Source organism: Ciconia boyciana, chromosome 17 (genome assembly GCF_034638445.1).
Source record: "Ciconia boyciana chromosome 17, ASM3463844v1, whole genome shotgun sequence".
NCBI lineage: Eukaryota > Metazoa > Chordata > Aves > Ciconiiformes > Ciconiidae > Ciconia > Ciconia boyciana.
In genome coordinates this window covers 5,140,182-5,157,544 of record NC_132950.1, presented here as the reverse complement: position 1 = coordinate 5,157,544, position 17,363 = coordinate 5,140,182, and the positions used below count along the sequence as shown (strand labels likewise).

Genomic DNA, 17,363 nt, shown 5'->3' with positions numbered 1-17,363 from the left:
GCTGCACACTCCGCCCTTGGAGTCGAGCAGGACATTTCTCAGTTGTTTAATATCAAAAGTCCAAAAAAAAAAAAAAAAGGAAGCAAAGCACAAAAGCAGCCCAGTCAATGCATGTCTAAGTTTATTTTATCACTTGTCCCGCAGATCTCAACATCTATTTTAAGTCATTTATGAAGAGTACAAGTGTGAATAGCTGTAGAAGTTTTGCAATTCCAAGACACCACATACAGCTTCTAAAAAAAGCAAATTTAACCTTCACAACAAAGCCCCAACAAGCATCCCACCCTTCCCCGGATCACGTTTCTGAGCTACTGATTTCAGACAGCAAAAGCACATCTCCTCCACATCTGAAGTCAATTAGTTTATGAAGAGGTCCCCGGCATATGGCAACGTCACCCCCTCGCCGGCATCTTGCCCCGCGGGTGCCTCCCTTCCGGATGGGCTCGGTTTACCCCACGCCGAGCAGGACAGGTGCAGGTTGGTCCCTCGGGGCTTATCTCTCCCTTCGATTTATGAGTATTTTACATTTTGCCGTGGGCCACATCTCCTATAAATAAACCTGGGCTGCCCGTGGCAGATGTGAAGCCTATTGCTGCCTGCACGCTCCGTTAGAGGCCTCAGCTTCCCAGCAGCGTGAATGTGAATTGATTTGAGTCTGCAGTGAAATACTAATTGGAAGCAACACTATTCTCCTATCTTCGGAGGGGAATTTTAATTGAGGACCACCATTAGCTAACAAGGTACTATCTTCCCGCACCATGCGGTCGCAGCGAGCCAAGGCAGGAGCAGGGGGTGCCAGGACCTGCTCTTTTTAATCAGAGCTTCTCCTGTCACCTCTTTCTCCCCAAGTTAGCAGCCCAGTGCTCATCACCCAGCAAACCCACCACCAGCAATTGCTTGATTTGACTTGTAGTTTCCTAAAAGGGTCAGATGTTGAGCAGATCAACTACAAGGCAAGTAAAGCCCCGTACGAGGCAGGTACTGCCTTGGATTAGGTGAAGTTGTTGCACCCAGAAGGGCAACCAACGCTTGGCAGAAACATCTCAGCAAGGAGAGGGTCTGGAGCATCCCAGTGAGATCAGTTCTGACCAGCAACACCTCCCTCCATGCCCACTAAGTCCTAGCTAGCCGGGCTGTTTTCAAGCCGGCAGCTCTGGTTCAAGAAGAGCATCTGCTGGTGCTCAGCAGCGTCCTAAGAGGCTCCGCGGAAGGTCCCGAGAAGCCCTTCAGATGGAGCACAGGGCTGAGCAACAGCTTCATTTGACTTGAGAGGCAGTGAGAAGGCAACGCGCTGAGCAACCCTGTCTTTGGGGATGGCTGATTTTTATCTGCCGCGGTCTCGCTTGCTCCGCCAGAGCCCAGCAGGACTGCTTGCCTTCTGATAATTCAATAAACCAGAGCAAAACGGGAATTCTCAAATATCGTGACACTTGAAAATGCAAGTTCAGGAGGTTGGTTTTCCCCCTCATTTCTGGCTAAATTTAGTCCACCCAGTGTTGCGCTGGATTTTAAACAGGATGGAAAGAGGTACTGCATCTGAGAGGAGTACCTCTTATCTTGTATTTTCCGTCTATTTTGGTACAGACTGAGCTCTCTGGGACATCAGGAGGACACGGGCCTCCAGGGAGGGAGGGAGGGCTGGAAATGCCGTGTCCTGCAAAACGACTCTCCATTAGCTGAGGCTTTTGATTTCCAGAAGTGGGAGCGGGGGGATCATTGCCTCCATCCTATGAAGCAGAAAGCAAAGCTATAGCGAAGCGGCTGCCAGGGCGTGAAGGGCCCGATCCTGCCGTGGGATGAAAGGGGAGCCGGTGCCAGCGGGGTCGCATCCGTCCATCACTGCCACATGTCGCCCACGTCCCCGTTCTCGTGAAACTTGTGGACATGGTCGGCGTACCTGGGGAGAGGGCACAGCCACGTTAACTCACAGCAAGGTCCAAAGCACTTTGGCGGCCGAGCAGGAGCCGCTTCGTTTCCAAGCGCTAGCTGCGATAATTAGCACCGCGCTTTCCTCCAGCCACGGCAGCAGTGCCCGGGAGCTGCTCAGGGCAACTGGAGTCAAGGCATGGGCCTGATCCTGATCTCGGGGCTCACGTTTGGCTTTAGCAGGCTTCCTCGCTGGGCAAGAACCACATGGGAAGGGATTTGGAAAACACCCGACTGAAGACAGGCAGTTACCCTGCTCCATGCACCTTTTCTCCCCCCCATCCAAACCCTTAATCCAATAAGGGATTAAGGGTTTAAAACCCAATTAACTGCCCTCGTTTGCAGGACAGAGGTGCACCAAGTGGTGCCCAAAACATCTGCTGCAAACCACCACGCTCCATCCACCGAACCCAGGCGGACGATGCTGCCGAGCCTGGGGCCGGGCTGACCCAGCCTATCCTCACACCCACTTCTTAGCGCAGTATGCGGCACAGTCCCTTCCCACGCTCTCGCTCCAGGCCGTTTTGTACAGCACCTGCAAAATAAGAAATGCAATTAGCTCTGCTTTCGCCTGCCCGCCTCTGCCTGCCCTCGCAGCAGCCTGTGTCACCGCTGTGCCATCCCATCCCTGCCATCCCGTCCCTGCCATCCCATCCCTGCCATCCCGTCCCTGCAGCCACCAGCAAAATCTCTGCTGGAGCGTTTTGCAGGCGCCCGTGGCTTTTGTGCATCAAGCAGAGACCTAGTGATGCTCTGGGTAAAATTGGTTTTGCAGCCTTGCGTTACCAGCGTGGAGAAACCCAGCGTGTGTTTAAGGGGGTTGCCCTCAGGACGGTCAGGATGACCTTTTCCAGTGGGTTATTTTTGTCAGGGCAACGCTGCTGCTGCTGTGGTGGTTTGGGGTAAGGCGGGCGCGCTCGAGGCTGCACACGGATGGAGATGTGTTTTTGGAACAGGCTTAAGGAAGGTCGCTGCTCAGTTTGGCTCCTTTTCTCTTCGTGCCACTGGGTTTCCATTTCAAAGCTGTGGCCCGAGGAGGCGGGGAGGCAGCGGTGGGTTTTGGAAAGAGGGAGCCTCCTGTCCCAGGCTGATGCATTAAAGCCTTGGGGATTTGTAAGCTGTCGTTATCTTGTCACCAGGGAAATACTCTCATTCCACAAACACCCTTCAGCGGGCCTCCAAATCAGGGTTAATTGAAATCACAACAGGCAGGAGGCAGCGGGCAGGAAGGGGTGAAGGCTCCCGGGATAGCGGCAAAGCCGTTGCTCCCACTGCGGGACGGAGGAGCCCCGGGTTTGTCCAGCCCCCGTCGGACACATGGAGCGGGCCAGCCCAGGCAGCGCTGGCTGCTGGATTTCAGGCCCTTTTGTGTCTAGATGAAGTAAGATCATTCCAGCCATGTAATATTTATGAATTTTACTTTTTTTTTTAGGTTAGAGCTTTAAAGTTTAATGATGTTTAACTTTTTATTTTCTTTGCTCCTTTCCTCACCAAAATAACACAAAGTCAGTTTTACTTTGAGAAGATCAGGATAGAAATATTGTTCTGATGTGTCTTTCATCTTGTTTCATTGTTTAATTATTTATTATTTTGGGTTTTCCCCCCCCCGAAATGATAAATAAACTCCCAGAAACTGTCAAAGAATATAGGAGGACTTTGCACCACAACCGACTGTCAGGGCATTCGGGCTGGCTCAAGCCTCTATTCCTAACCAAACGTCTACTTCCAACCCTAATGTACAGTCGGGGAAATTTGAAAACTAGAGGAAAATGGAGCCACAGGGCAAGTAGGAAACGCGGGGAGGACAGAGCTGGCGCAGCATGATGCAGAGCTCATCACCCGGAGGGGCAGGGAATGTAACCGGGCTCCACCGTGCAGGAGGTTAAGGGATGCACCCAGAAATAGGAAGGTGGAATTGCACATGGTCTGGAAACAGGTGACGTGGGGCCCTGGGGCCGTATTTTATTCCTAAAATTTCTTATGCTGTTAGCTGCACAGTAAGTAACACAAATTTTGCTGCCTGACAAGTGGAGGGCTTGCTTGCCTGCATGCAGGGATGGCGAACCAGACCTGCACACAAATATGCTAAACCCCGTGGGAGCTCCCGGCACGGTGCCACGGCCCCACGGCTGCTTCCAGGCACAACATGAAGACACAGACGGCTTCCAGCTCCTGCCCTCGCCAAGCCTGTGCCCACCCGAGGGTGGCCATTCCTGCCCCACGAAGCCGAGGGGGATATTTACTGGCATGTACGTGTCTCTGCTGAGCTGTGCCGCCCACGCTCCCAGCCACCCCGTGCCTCCGGAGCTGGTGATATACCAGCTGCAACACATTCGCTGGGCGTAATATCTTAAAAATGCAAAAATTCCCCCCGGATGGGATGCTTGCTGCCATTTTAATGGGGTGCCCACCCCCCCGTGGCCCCTGCACTTACCAGGAAGACAAGGCAGTGCAGGAACAGGGTGTAGAAGAAGGCAATGGTGCGAGCTGTCTTGTTGGACAGGATGAGCCGCCCCTGCAGCAAGAGCAGAATGGAAAATCCCATTTTAATGCGGGTCAGTGGAAACCAGCCCTCCCTGCGCACAGGCTCAGCAAGACCCTGGCCAAGACTGGGGCCCTGTTTCTGCTAGACCCTACGTAAACACGCAGGCGAGGGGGGATGCTTTGCCACCCATCTGTGCCCATCGCCGAGCAGCTGCTCTCCTTCAAGGAGGCTGCCACAGGTGCCTATGCTCTCAGCCCAAAATTGCCCAAATTGAGGTGAATTCAGAGGCTGTGAACCGTGGGGTTTCCCACACTGGAAACTCTCTCAGGGGTTTGTTTTGAGCCACCTTTACCTCAGCTTTCTCCAGCGGCTCTACCCGCTCCCCCCGTGCCAGCCCTGACTCAGTGTCTGCCTGCGGCTCAGCGCCGCTCCGGAGAGAAACCCCAGCAGTAATTAAGTCTCGCACATTTTTAATTCATGAGCTCAAAGAACTTGTGATTTGCAGCGTCCCCTCGCTGCCTCCTCGGCAGGACGGCTGAGCAAACGCTGTGCCGGCGCTCCCGAAGGCTGGCCTTGCTGCACAGCCCTGCCTGCACCCCAGCTCCAGTGCGGGACCCCAGGAATGACTCAGAGGACGATTTCATAGCCAGCCCTGCAGCGATGGTGCAGCCTCCCAGGAGCCCCGGCACGTTTGAGGGGTGACCGCTCTGCACCCTGGGGTTTGTATGCTCCTCCAGCTCCTGGCATCCCTCCCTGGGAACCTCCAGCCAGCTCAGCCTAAAGCAACCGTGGTCCCGTGCCATGGCTCTGGACCCGCTGCCAGCAAAGAGCTGGTGCAGTGGGATTAAGGGCTTGGTACGGTGTGGAGCCTCCAGCTTTGGCAGCGGCGAGGCTATGTGCTTGCTGAGAGCCGTGTCCACCCTCTGCCAGGCTGCAGCGATGGCTGAGCACCTTGGAAAATGGAAGCTCTCAAGGGTGCCAGTCACTGCCGGGCTATTGATTGTAGGGGAGCCGTGCGCCAGGGCCCCGGCTGCTCTCCCCAGTACAGCCCTCCTGCTGCACGGGGGAGGCTCATGGCTGGGCCTGGTGGTCCGGGCAGGTCCCTGGGGTCCCACAGCTTGCCCTGCTGCCCTTCCTACTTGTCACAGATAACTGTATTTAAGGGAAGGTCTTCACCCCCGCCTTGCTCACCCACGAGCATGAGCTCTCAGGCACGTGCTGCCTCCTCCTGCTGCCGGTCCCCAGCACGGCTGGGTACCACCGCAGGAGAGGCCACGAGGTGGAGGAGCGTCAAGAGCCCTTGCGAAGGCACACAGCACTGCTCGGGCTAAAGCAATGCACCCCCAAAGCAGGGACTGCCAGATGGACGTTGCCCTGGGGGATTTTGGAGAGCAACCGCAAACATGGAAATTCCTTGGGCATCTTCAAAACCTCACTGGTAACCCGGTCTGCAGGGTTATCCATTTCTCTGGTCTATCTTGAAAGATTTACCTTCCACCTTTGCCAGTCCTGTGTCAGCCCACAGAGACGTCCGAGCTCACTGGGTCCCAGAAACCCTGCGGGGCCGGGCCGTGTTGTGCTCCAGCCCCTCATTTTGGAGAGGCCACTGAACAGCACCCAGACCCTGATGATGTCCGAGCCCTTCTGGCCCATGACACTGGGGTCCCAACGGGAAAACCTTCGTGTCCATCCCTTCAAAAGAGCCAAAGTCAGGAGTAACCGCAGCCTAGAAAAGCAGCTTACGAATGACAGATCCTACCTTCCTACATAGCAACTTTTTATTCCTGCTGTAAAAGCTAGGGATTCATGATGGACATAAGCACATTCCCCAAACCACCATGCGGGCTTTCCAAAGCTGGCATTAAAACCCACAGATCTCCCACCAAACCAATTCTGGGCTGAAATCTTCTTTGCTATTCACGGCCACGGCAGAGGCTGCTGTAACAAACAAGATTATGTTCTTAAATATTCCCAAGGAATAACTCCCCTAAGTCAGTTTTTTTTTGTAAATGCCTTTCATTAATTCTCCGTGGTGCTGGCACGCCACCCAATCCATATTCATGTTGGCATTTGCTTGGTTTTTATGCAAATTACAACTTTGCCTTTATTACAAGATATTTCTGCATTCTGTGGCCGTTGCAGACCAGTGGTCCCACATTAACCTCTGTTGTGCCAGATAGCCGGGGGTTAACAGCCAAAACCTGATCCTGAGCCTGCTACTAGTGTCACAAATATAAGTCAGAGCTCAGTAACACCATTTTTAGCTCAGAAAGCAGCATTCATCCCTAAGAGATGGTAGCCAAACCCCATGGTGGCTGCAGTAGCCCTCCTGCCCACCACGGCTCAGGCGAGGACCTTCTACTGCTGCAGACACCGGCAGCTCCCCAGTATTTTCCCTGATGCTTTCTTGGAAGGAAGAACCAGAGCAGGAAGGGTCAGGGCTTGGGAAGAGGATTTTCTGGAGAATGCGATAAGAAACCATTGTGTGCCCGAGGATGCTGTGAGGCAGAGCATCTCCCCTGGAGCGGACCCTCGGCAGCCCGTCGCACGCCTGCTCCCCAGCTGCACGGCGTGCTGGGGCTCTCTGGGTGATCTCCTGGGGGGAGTCGGGCTCAGCTAACCCCGACTGCATGCTGTGTGCAGACAGACTTTGCCCCTTGGCCAGCCCTCGGCTGGGGGTGCAGCATCCCCCCATCCACGTTACAAACCATTTCCCGCAGCCCATTGCATCCCCCTGCCAGCGCTGCCTGGGGGACCTGTGGGCACGGCCGGGAGACACAGTGGTTCACGGTGATCCTCTGAGACACAAGCTGTCCCTGAGCTCCCGGGCCGTGCCCTGACTCTGCAGTGGCCTGGGCTGTGGCATCGCTGGCCAGGTTGGGGCTGGGTCACCCGCTCCGGCCAGGACCACCTGGGAGGCTGTGGGATGGAGTGGGGGAAAGGGGAAGGAAAGGGCAAGGGAGGAAAGTGATTTCTCCTAAACCAAGCCCCAGCGTGGCCCCGGCATGGTCTGCACCCCTGCCTGGGGGAGCAGGGATGGGGTCTGCCCCCCCGGCACCAAGCCCAGCAGCAGTGTTCCCCTTGCAGGCACCGGGCTAAAAACCTCTTGCCACCCACTGTGGCACGGCGGGTGCAGCCCACTCACCATGCTCAGCGTGGCTTTATCCCAGGGACTGAGGCTCAGGTACTTCCGCTGGCGTTCCTGCAAGTAAACGGTACAAGAAGCTGATTTTGAGGCTTAAAGCGCTGATTTAGGGTTTGCAAATCAGGAAAGGAGCTCTGTGCCCCGGGATGCTCCCACCCCCCATACACACCGCCATAGTCATGCGGGAACAATGGTTTTTTATTTTTTATTTTTTAAAAGTGAATGGCATTTGAGTGTGTTTTATGCTTTCAGAGCACTGTCCCTGAATTTCATGCGAGCAATGAAATAATTTCCCTGAGAGGTTTCATTCCCTGGCTGCTCCTTCCCTTCCTTCTCCTTCATCACACCCGGACCACCTTGCTGTGAGCAAACCCAGAACTGAGCAAAGCAACCTCTCATCGACTGCAGCACGCTGCAAAGCCTCTTCCCTCCCTACGCCGGGCAAAGCCATGCTCCGCGATGCCGAAACGCGGCTGGCTGAGTCCTACCCCGCGGGAGGCAGTGATCCCCTGGCAGAAGGAGGGGCTGATGCAGAGGGAGGGTGCTGGGGGCTTTTCATACCTTCCTGCTGAAGGAGGAGAAGGGGTCCAGGCGCTCTTCATACTGGGAGGAGTAGCGCTGCTCGGTGTCGTCCCTGCTGCCGCCCTGCGGGAGCAAAGGCAGGGTGAGAACCAGTGGGTGCTGGTGCTGGCGTAGCTGCCTGTACCCGTACCCATCCCTCCCGGTGCAAGCGGTGCATGGACACCCAGCACGGGGCCAGCCCCCCCAGCCCCCTGAGCTGCTCATTTGGAAGACATGACCCCCAAAGGGTGGAGCAGCCCAGCCCAGAGCTGACCAGCGGGGCCGACAGGATCCGTCACCTTCAAAAAGGAGAAGCACAACCAGGGCTATTTAACAAAGTCCTTTCTTCCACGGGGACTCCACCCATGCCCCCCTATTTTTTGCCCTTTTCTTGAATTAACAGTCATCTGTGTCACCCCAGAGAGCTCACCTGGAAACGCCTGGGCTAGTGCAAATCCCACCCTGAATTCCTTTGCTGCTGGGCCAGGTGGGAGGGAGACAGCAGTTTAGGAGGAGGAAATAATTGTTTGAACATACAGCTATTACGAGCCGGGTAAAGGGCAAGGAAAATGAAGGAAACCCCTTGAAAGAAGGGAAAGATGTAGATCGGTTCAGACACCCGAGACAGAGGTTCCCCTTGCGCAGCCTCGCAGGCGGCACCGGACGAACAGCAGCGGCGAGCCCCGAGGATGCCCGTGCAGCCTCCACATCCCTGCTCCTCCTTTCTCCAATGCTACCTCTGCACGACACGAGAACTGCAGATTCCGTATCGTTCCTACCCTAAACCAGCCTGAAAACAGCATGTGCTGCCACCAGGCTCGGTCACAGTCTGGTCTGAGCCCTGGCTCCCGGCTACGTGGGGTGCACAGCCCTGCTCAAGGGCTCCAGTGCTAATTCACCTCTCTCCCCCCAGCACTGTGCCTTCTCCAGCTCTGCCCCGCCAGCACAGCGACGCTGACATTTACCGCGGTCTTTCTGGACCCGTCACTATGTGCTGCTGGTTGTCCTGCCTGGCCACCCCAGCACGCTGGCCGGTGGCTCCGTTTCACCGCAGGTAAACCCCGCTGCGCACAGACCTTTAGCAAATATGCCCTTACGCGCCGCAATACGATCCACGGGTCACTGCGCAGTCAGAAGCCAGCGATGAGACCAGCTCCCAATTTAGGGGCGATGAATTCACTATAGCCTGGCCTTATTGAATGATCTTTGATGATTATTTTTAACGTGTCACATGCCCGATTAGGTGGTGAATTATGCAATCCCCCGTGCTGCTGCGTCGAAGGCTTTTGCTCTTTAGATCATGTGAATGGCATTCAGGGGTTGCCTTGTGGCAGCAGATAAACATGGATATGATCTTCCGCGGGAGAAACGGGCAAAAATGTCAGAGGGGCTGACCCAGCGTCATCACTGAGACATAAATAAAAGAACCAAATAAGGTCCTTCACGGCTGTAGGAGTTTCCCATCCCCAAATGCTATTAAAATATCCATCAATAAAACAGACTCAGTCCAGCCGGCGTGGAAAGGCAGCAGCTTCGGGGGAGGATGGCAGGGCAGGCAGCAGGCAGGGCGAGGAGCCGGCATTCAGCCCAATGTCCCCTCCCTGGTTATTGTCACTTCTGCAGTTATTAGGAAAGCCTGAGGTCACGATAGCCCAGCTGCGACTGAGGAAGTGGCTGCAACCGAAAGCTCCCCAGGTGGCAGCCCGACCTGCTTGCAAAAGCCCCAGGGATTTCCAGGGATGAAACCTCCAAGGGACACGGCAGGAGCAGAGCGGGTTCCAGCAAGGTCTGACGCTGCTCCCCAGCCGCCTCCTGGCATTACTGGGATTACTGGGACGGTTTTGGGCTGGTTTCTGCTCTTTTGGGAAGGGGCCCTGGCTGCCCAGGAGAGCAGGAAGCCAAGCAGCTCTCTCTGCTGGCCACAAGAAATTCAGGGCAGTGGGGAACGAGCATAGGTATGACAGGATGAATTAATTTTCAGGCTCTGACTGCAGGGATTTATTGCAGGAGGTCCCGATTTAACCGCTTGCTGCCTGGTCGGGCAGGAGCATCAACAACTTGCCTTCTGGAGCATCATGCTGCCAGTAGTCAGCATCAAAGGGGTTTGTAGCAGCTTTTTCAGGGAGGAAATCTCAGCTTCTGGCATCAAAGATGTCAGACACCCTTCAGCACAGTTAAAAACTACCTTCCTGGCAGAGGGGCTGGGTACCTGCTCTTCTAGGCAGAGCACTGCACCCTTCGTCACCCCAATTAGCTCCCATTTTCCAACTTTCATGCAAGGTGCCTGTGGGTAGCGTGCGATTTCCCCGTTGCTCTTGTACGCGGAGGGCAATGGTCTATGTTTGGGGTCTGTCTGTCCGTGTGAACCCAGCTGGAGGACAGCCAGCCAGCCAGCCACTCACCCGGCCAGGGTAGCTCTGGAGAAACTTGATCTTCTCGTAGAGCTTGATGTTGTCGGCTCTCAGGTTGTCCAGCTCGCTCTGCAGGGCGTGCACCGTGTGCTGCATCATGCGGTTCTCCTGCATGGGGGGAGCAAGGGGGCTGTGAGCAGCGAGGCCGGGGCAGGACAGGATCTAACCGGGTGGGAGGCAGGAGGGGGGTGATTGGTGCACCCAGCCGGGGTTCAGTCCCATCTCAGTAATTAAAATCCCCCGGCTTTGAATTAAAATTGCTCCCAAATTACAATTGTCCCAGCTGCCGCTGAACGGGGCCCCCAGTCCTGAACCACTAACGAACCCGATCCCTCCGTGGCTGAATACGGGCCAGGGCAGCCAAGGTGGCTGCGGGTGGCTTTGGGCTTAGACCTGGCCCCCACGGGAGGTGCAAAGCCAACCTGCCGGCTTTGAAGAGGTCATTTGGAGCTGTACTCCGGTTTGTAGAGCTATTGGGGTTTTAACCCAAACCACATTCCCTATGTGCTTTTTATATGGCACCCCCGAACGCTGTGCCAGACGGCCAAGCACACCTGCAAGGCAACAGGGATTTGGACCTGTCCGTGAATTGGAGCAACACCGATGGGCTGGGGGAGGCTTTGGTCCTGCTAACAGCAGAATATATTTTTCTCTTGCTTGCCATGGCGCTGCCTGCGTTGTGCTGATAATAAATTCCCTGCAGGTCATTAAAGCAGCCAGCTCCAGACTGCCGGTCCTGCAGCCCCTGCACGGCCGCCCTCCCCACGCGACGTACCCCCTCCAGCTCCTGGTTCCTGGCCCGGAAGCGTTCCCTCTGGCTGGAGATGATGGAGAGGAGCGAGTCCACCTGCCCCTCGGGGAACGAGGCGCCAGGGGACGGCGGGTGACCTGCGGACAACGGTTGGCATGAGAGACAACCCAGCAGATGCCCACCATCCACTTGCTTGCTCGAGGTCCCCCCTCTGACACTGTGGGACCTCAAGGGCACCCAGGCAGACAAACTCCTGTGCACAGCTATTACAACATGGACCAGTTTTAATGCTTTTTTTTTTTCATTTTTTGGGACTTATCCTGGGAATGGACAGGCTCACTCCCCAGGGAAGACCAATTGCATTATTTGGTGCAACCCATGGCTGCCTTCCCATGACCCCAACCCTCCCCGTCCCTCCCAGACTCTCCCCCATAGCTTCTGCAGCAGCCGTAGCCCTAACAAAAGACCCAGAGCCACAACCAGCCCCTCCAGCCCCGTACTCTTCTCTCCCCTTCCCCTCCTTGCAAAAGTCACCCCCATTTTGTACTTTCTCTTCTTTCAGCCATCCCAGCAAAGCAGGGGCTACTCGCACGCAGCCATTGCCAGCTTGCCGTGCCCCAGAGCCCCATTTTGTGCGTCCCACATGGCTGCCCCCCACAATGGGGCTCTGCAGGTGCCCGGGGGGCTGTGGCCATCCCTCCCCGCTCTGCCTTCCCAGCAGCGGGAGGCATCCACGGCCAAGGAGAAATATGTCCCTGAGGCCGTGACTCAACCGGCTGCACAGAGGAGCTATTCATAGCGCAGGATGGGTGGCTGCAGGTTGTTTGGCTTGGTGGGACTGTTGCTGTGATATTGTTTATTGTGTGTTTTCAAAACCTTTCAAAACAAAAAACAACAAAAAAAAAAAAGAGAAAAAGGAAAGGAAGTGGGTTGTCTTCCAGAGGAGCCAAGCGTCGTTATTTGTTTGATTCATTTTCTCTTGCAGAGCTCGGCGTAGGAGCCAACGTAAAGGAAATGTTTAGCTCCCTGGCTCTGGAGGGGGTTTGGTGCGGAAAGAGCAGGAGTTAAAGCGCAGGGTGTTTGGTTCAGCCCACGTTCACCGGCTCAGCACAGAGTCAGGCCCGGCATGTGCCCGCTGCCCTGTCTCGGGAGCAGCCCGAGGACCGACAAACCATGCAGAGCATGGAAAACCCATCGCTGGCCCCAGTGAAGGACACGCTGAGCAGGTGATGTCTGTGCCTGCTTAGCAGCATCCTCATGCTGCATCCCCAGAGGTGACCACCCTGTCCATGGCACCAGGATGGCACCCATCAGCACCTCGGTGCGCAGCACGGCCCCGGCTTTGCGCCCGCCTCTCACCGTAAAACAGTGCCGTGGCCTCCTTGATGGGCTCAGGTATCTTCTCCAGGCTGGGGATGGCCGCACCCTGGGCAGCAGAGGCAGAAGGGATTCAGTGTTTCCCACCCGCCCAAAGGTGCCTGGTCAAAGCAAACCCCTTCTGGCTCCTGCTACTGCCCTGGCACCCACAGCCTCGTGGGAAGCATTGCTGCCAAAGAGGCACTCTGCAAGGATCAAGCCCGAGACAACACGGAGAGGCTGGTATTCAACCCTCAAATTCCATCCTTTCCCCGGGAAGAAGAAGGGCTGGACAGTCCCTGGATGCCAGCCCCACTACCCCCTCCCACGCCAGCACCATCGCATTGCACGGGCACGATGCAACCCTCTGCTAAGTTGTGAGAAAGAAAGAAAAGGGAGGGGAAAAAAAGAAGAGGTAATAAAACAACCCTCACGCCTGCTGTTGGCCCCTCCACCAGTGACAGTCAACCCCCGGGGACATTCTGAGTGGTCCCTGCCCACTGCCGGGAGCCGAGCACCGTGAGTCGGGGTTACCTCTGCATCCGGGCGATGCACAGCGGACAGAGCCTGGATGGTGCTGAGGTCGTGCTCCAGCTTGGCGATGAGCTCCTTCTGGCCAGCCAGCGTGGACACGGCCTCCGTCAGCTGGATCTGCAGCTCCGCACAGCGCACTGGAAAACAGAGCCAGGGCCATCACCGAGGGGTGGCTCAAAACCCCAAATTTTGCTAAGGGGACACCGGAAAGCTGAGAAACCCCCACCTGGAGTGCCGAAGCCAACTCACAGGCAGCAACCCTGTTGTCTCCTTGTTTCTGGGGGCAGCAGGAGGAACCACGCCAGCGATCCCTGCTCTGCTCCAGGCAGAAGTGACCAGGCGTCCAGCCCACCTCAGTGATGCCCCAGGGCGGGCAACCGTCCCCAGGCAGGACCAGTGCCACTCCAGCGCTGGAGGCAACGCGAGCAGGCAGCTGCTTGCACTGGCACGGCTGCTTCAAATGCATCAGTAAAATATTTTTGGTACCCCAGGGGTACCTGGCAGCATCCTGGCTAGGCAGACTGGGGGGACCTGGAGAGGGATATGGGGAGCTGAGCCCACGAACCCATCCCCGGGTCCGGTCCACACAGAAAAGGTGCGATGGAGGTGGGCTCCGGGCAGCACCTTCCCGCCCACGGGTGCTGGGACAGGCACGCACGGTGTGGACGGTGCCACGGGGGGTTGGAGTGGGGTGGGGGACGTCTCCCAGGAGGGGCTCAGGTGAGACCAATCCTGCCCCGAGGAGCTGGGCGAGGCTGGGCAGCCCCCCACATCCCCACTCGGCCAATTTTTGACAAACGAGCCCTATTTCCAGTTGCCCCCCAGAGTAAAACCCACACCCTAAACCACAACAGGCGCTCGCTGGAATGCTCCAGGAGCAAAACAAAAGCCTCTCGTTCCCCTCATATAACCCCAGCCCAGATGTGAAGCAAGGGAGAGACGGGGCCAAAACACAGCTACAGCGAGAGGTGCAGGACCAGCACCGCAGGGCGAGCTCCTTGCTCCGTTTGCAAATCCATCCCGAAACACAGACCATCAGCAAGCAGGAGCCCTGTCCTGCAGCAGAGATCTACTTGTTTCACCTTTCTCCCTTGTTGCCAGCTACGTCTGGGCCTTTGCCTGGCTGAAAAAAAGCTCAGATCAAGGTTCAGACCCTGCGTTTTGCACCGCCAGCCTCCCCGCTGCAGGGATGCAGGATACATCCCGCTGCGCCTGGATTTCCAGGTGGGTGAAAGCTCAGGTCCCAGCTGTTCCAGTCCCTCCCTGATAATTCCCGTTGTAATTATTCCCCTGAATTCCAGACGGCTGGAAGGCAAAAATCCTCATTTATCAACAGCCAGGGAGCAAGAAACGCAAAGGCTGCCTGGGAAGCAGCCGTGCTGGGGGAGAAGCAAGGGCAGACTGTTGTGCCTGCGGGGCCTCCTACCCTCTCTGAAGACTTCAGACGAGAGGTGCAAAGTGCGTGCAGCTCGATTCCAGCTCACCCAGTCCTGCTGGGCTGGGAGCCGCCCCGCGCACCCCAAAACTGGCTGCGGAGGGGGGTCCTTGCACGGGGCTCGGTGCTCTGCAGAGCCTGGCCGGGAGGGTTGGACTCAACCGAGCAGCAACAACGGGGGCTCAAATAAAGTCGTGCCCGAAGCCAACGCTGCTTTCCCACAAAGGGACTTTGCCGGTGCAAATTCTCCCCCTTTTTGATCGAAATACAATTCCTGTGTTATTCGTGAGGGACCAAGCCTGCCTGCAGGGAAAGGGAGGTGACACATGCTTCAGACGCAAGGCATGGATTTATTTTTTTCCCCCTGCTTATTTGCATTTTATAGGCCCCAAATAAAAGGCTCAGGAAAGAGCCAGGAGCAGTTGCGATAAAGGCGCAGTCCCACTGGAGGTCAGTGTTTCTCAAGAAATGGGGAATCGCTGCCTGCTCCCAAAACATGGGTGGCCTGATGCAAAATATTTGCATTAACAAGATTTGGAAAGAAGAAAACCTCTTCCCTACGGTTAATTATTTAATTGTCTGTCTCTTTAAATTGCATTAAAATGTAATTGGGAAGCTATTACTAGCCAAGCATGGGCTGTGGGGCCCAGTTCTGCACATGGCAGCTCTGATCACGGTGCAAAGGGCCCGGTGCTGCTGCCGGCGTGCCCAGGCCGCACCATGGCCAGGAGCGGAGCGGAGGGCTGACTGCGGCAGGACACGTTCCCTGCATCCCACCCTGCCCAAAAAACCTCTGCAGAACCGAGCTTTGGCATCCTGCTGAAGGAGACCTGAGCCCTGGATCCCAGCTCCCGAGTTTCTCTCTTAAATGATCTTTTTTTCTGCTTTTGAGTTACATGGACTGAGTTTTTCAGTTGGCTTAGGAGAAAAAAGGGTCACCAAAGAAACACATCTCCCAGTTTTAAAGAAAGCCATGGCCTTCATCCCTTGGGTTTCACTGCCTCAGCATTGGCCACTCTTCTACAAACCATCCATGAAAACAGAAAAGGCTGGAACCATGCCGAACACTGAAAGCAACCAAAATGCATGGAGCTTCTCTCTCATCTCCCCTTCAGTATCTCTTTTCACGGTTGTTTTCTGGTGGTTTTTTTTTTTTTAATCATAACTTTCTTTTTTCAAAGGTGCAGTGGCCACCCGCGAGCTCATCACCTCTCTGCCAGCAACCCTTCACCTCCAGCAGCGGGTGGACGGCTCTCCCAGGTCGGCAGGTCAGTTCAAGCATTGAGATCGAGCAAAAGAAAAATCTGCCTTTGTCTTCTCTAAGCTGCTGTGCTGGAAAGCCCTCGCTCTGACCCTTCAGATGTGCAAATACCTCAAAAGCTGCGGAAGACAGAGAGGTACTGCAGAAGATAATGCGACAAAGGTGAAGCCCTGGGGAAACTAGGATTTTAAACCACTTATCTTTAGCCTCAAACTCCGTCGTTCCTGACTTTTGAGGCAATGGAGAAACGGGCCTGACATTGCCATCACCTTATGGAGAAAAGTGATGAAATGCAGCAACTGGGCACCTGAACGCTGGCAGAACTCCCCCGCCCTGCCTGGTGCCATACTGCGGTGCTGCTTGGCACAGGCAGGCCTGGTTTTTCCTTGCCAGCTCCACCTGATACACAGAAAACAAGCAGCTGAGACCGGATCGTTACTGAAAAATATCTTCTGCTTTTCTGGGAGTCCTTGGGAAGGTGGCAGAGCAGATGGGAGCTGGACCAGGAGTTTTGCATGGGGCACTTGTGAAGTTCCTAGAGAGCAGTTGGCTGGGTGAACTCTCCTTGATCAGGGTTTTCTTAATTCAGATTCCCTATGACACTGATCCTAATTCCCTGAGCTTGCATCTGGCCTGGTTGGCCAATAACCCATTGGTCCCTATAAAAAGTTTCTGTGGACAGGCTCCCAGGAGCTTGGCAGAAACCACCTGCAACAAACACAGGGCGACAAGCAAGTCCCCAGTGCAACCACTGAACTTGGGCTGCCAACAGTTGAACTTGGGCTAGCAGCTTAACACCACAGCTGGACCCTCCTGGGCTTGAAGAGAAGCACCTTTCCGGACAAGCCTCTTCCCACACACCCTATATGACTGACCAATCTCCACATCTTTTCTGTATCACTGAATATCTGGCCTGATGAAATGCCCAGCATGAGTGGGGAGGGGGCTCAGGCCCTTGGCAAGGAACCAACCACTTTGCAAAAGACTGGTCATCCGTCAGGAAGAATAATATTGGTAAGGCTCTTAAAAAGCATCATGTCCTGCCCAAAACTGAACGAGTGATTAGAAGGAGCCTCTGCTCAGGGAGGATGCGGTAAAGAAGATGTCTGTCCTGGAAAGTCTAAACGTACCTCCGCCCTGCTGCCTGCGGTGACATTGCCAAGAGACGTGTGTTTCTGAAAAAATGTAAATTGTCTGTGCGGCCAGGCCATGCGGTGAGACACAAAGGTGTCTCACGCAGAGAGGAAACAAAACAGTCCTAAATCAAGAATAAAAGATTTAGATGAATCTCATGCTTCTTTCACTGTGGATAGCACCATCAGTCTTGCACTCCTCCAAAGCTGCAAGTTAAAATCCTTGTAGTGAATATTGAGGAAAAAAGTCCTGGAGCCCAAGGCTCCACGGGCACGTTTGTGGGTAGCTCCGAGCCCAGCAGATGTAGGGGCTCATCGGGAGCGCCTGCGAGACAGCGAGCCCAGCACTGTCACGGAGCAACAGC

At 55.4% G+C, this 17,363-nt stretch overlaps 1 protein-coding gene across 1 annotated transcript in view; it reads right to left on the bottom strand.

Moving 5' to 3' along the window:
* Window positions 1-105: 105 nt before the first annotated feature.
* The window catches only part of CUX1 (cut like homeobox 1), a 287,512-nt gene continuing 270,254 nt past the window's right edge, over window positions 106-17,363 (bottom strand). Inside the window, exons 15-23 of the mRNA XM_072882491.1 lie at window positions 13,170-13,306; window positions 12,639-12,705; window positions 11,304-11,416; window positions 10,520-10,636; window positions 8,118-8,201; window positions 7,557-7,613; window positions 4,361-4,441; window positions 2,397-2,461; window positions 106-1,897 (exon numbers count right to left, since the gene is read on the bottom strand). Of these exons, the coding sequence (XP_072738592.1) occupies window positions 1,837-1,897; window positions 2,397-2,461; window positions 4,361-4,441; window positions 7,557-7,613; window positions 8,118-8,201; window positions 10,520-10,636; window positions 11,304-11,416; window positions 12,639-12,705; window positions 13,170-13,306 (782 nt within the window). The 3' untranslated portion in view covers window positions 106-1,836. The remainder of the gene's footprint in view (window positions 1,898-2,396; window positions 2,462-4,360; window positions 4,442-7,556; window positions 7,614-8,117; window positions 8,202-10,519; window positions 10,637-11,303; window positions 11,417-12,638; window positions 12,706-13,169; window positions 13,307-17,363) is intronic.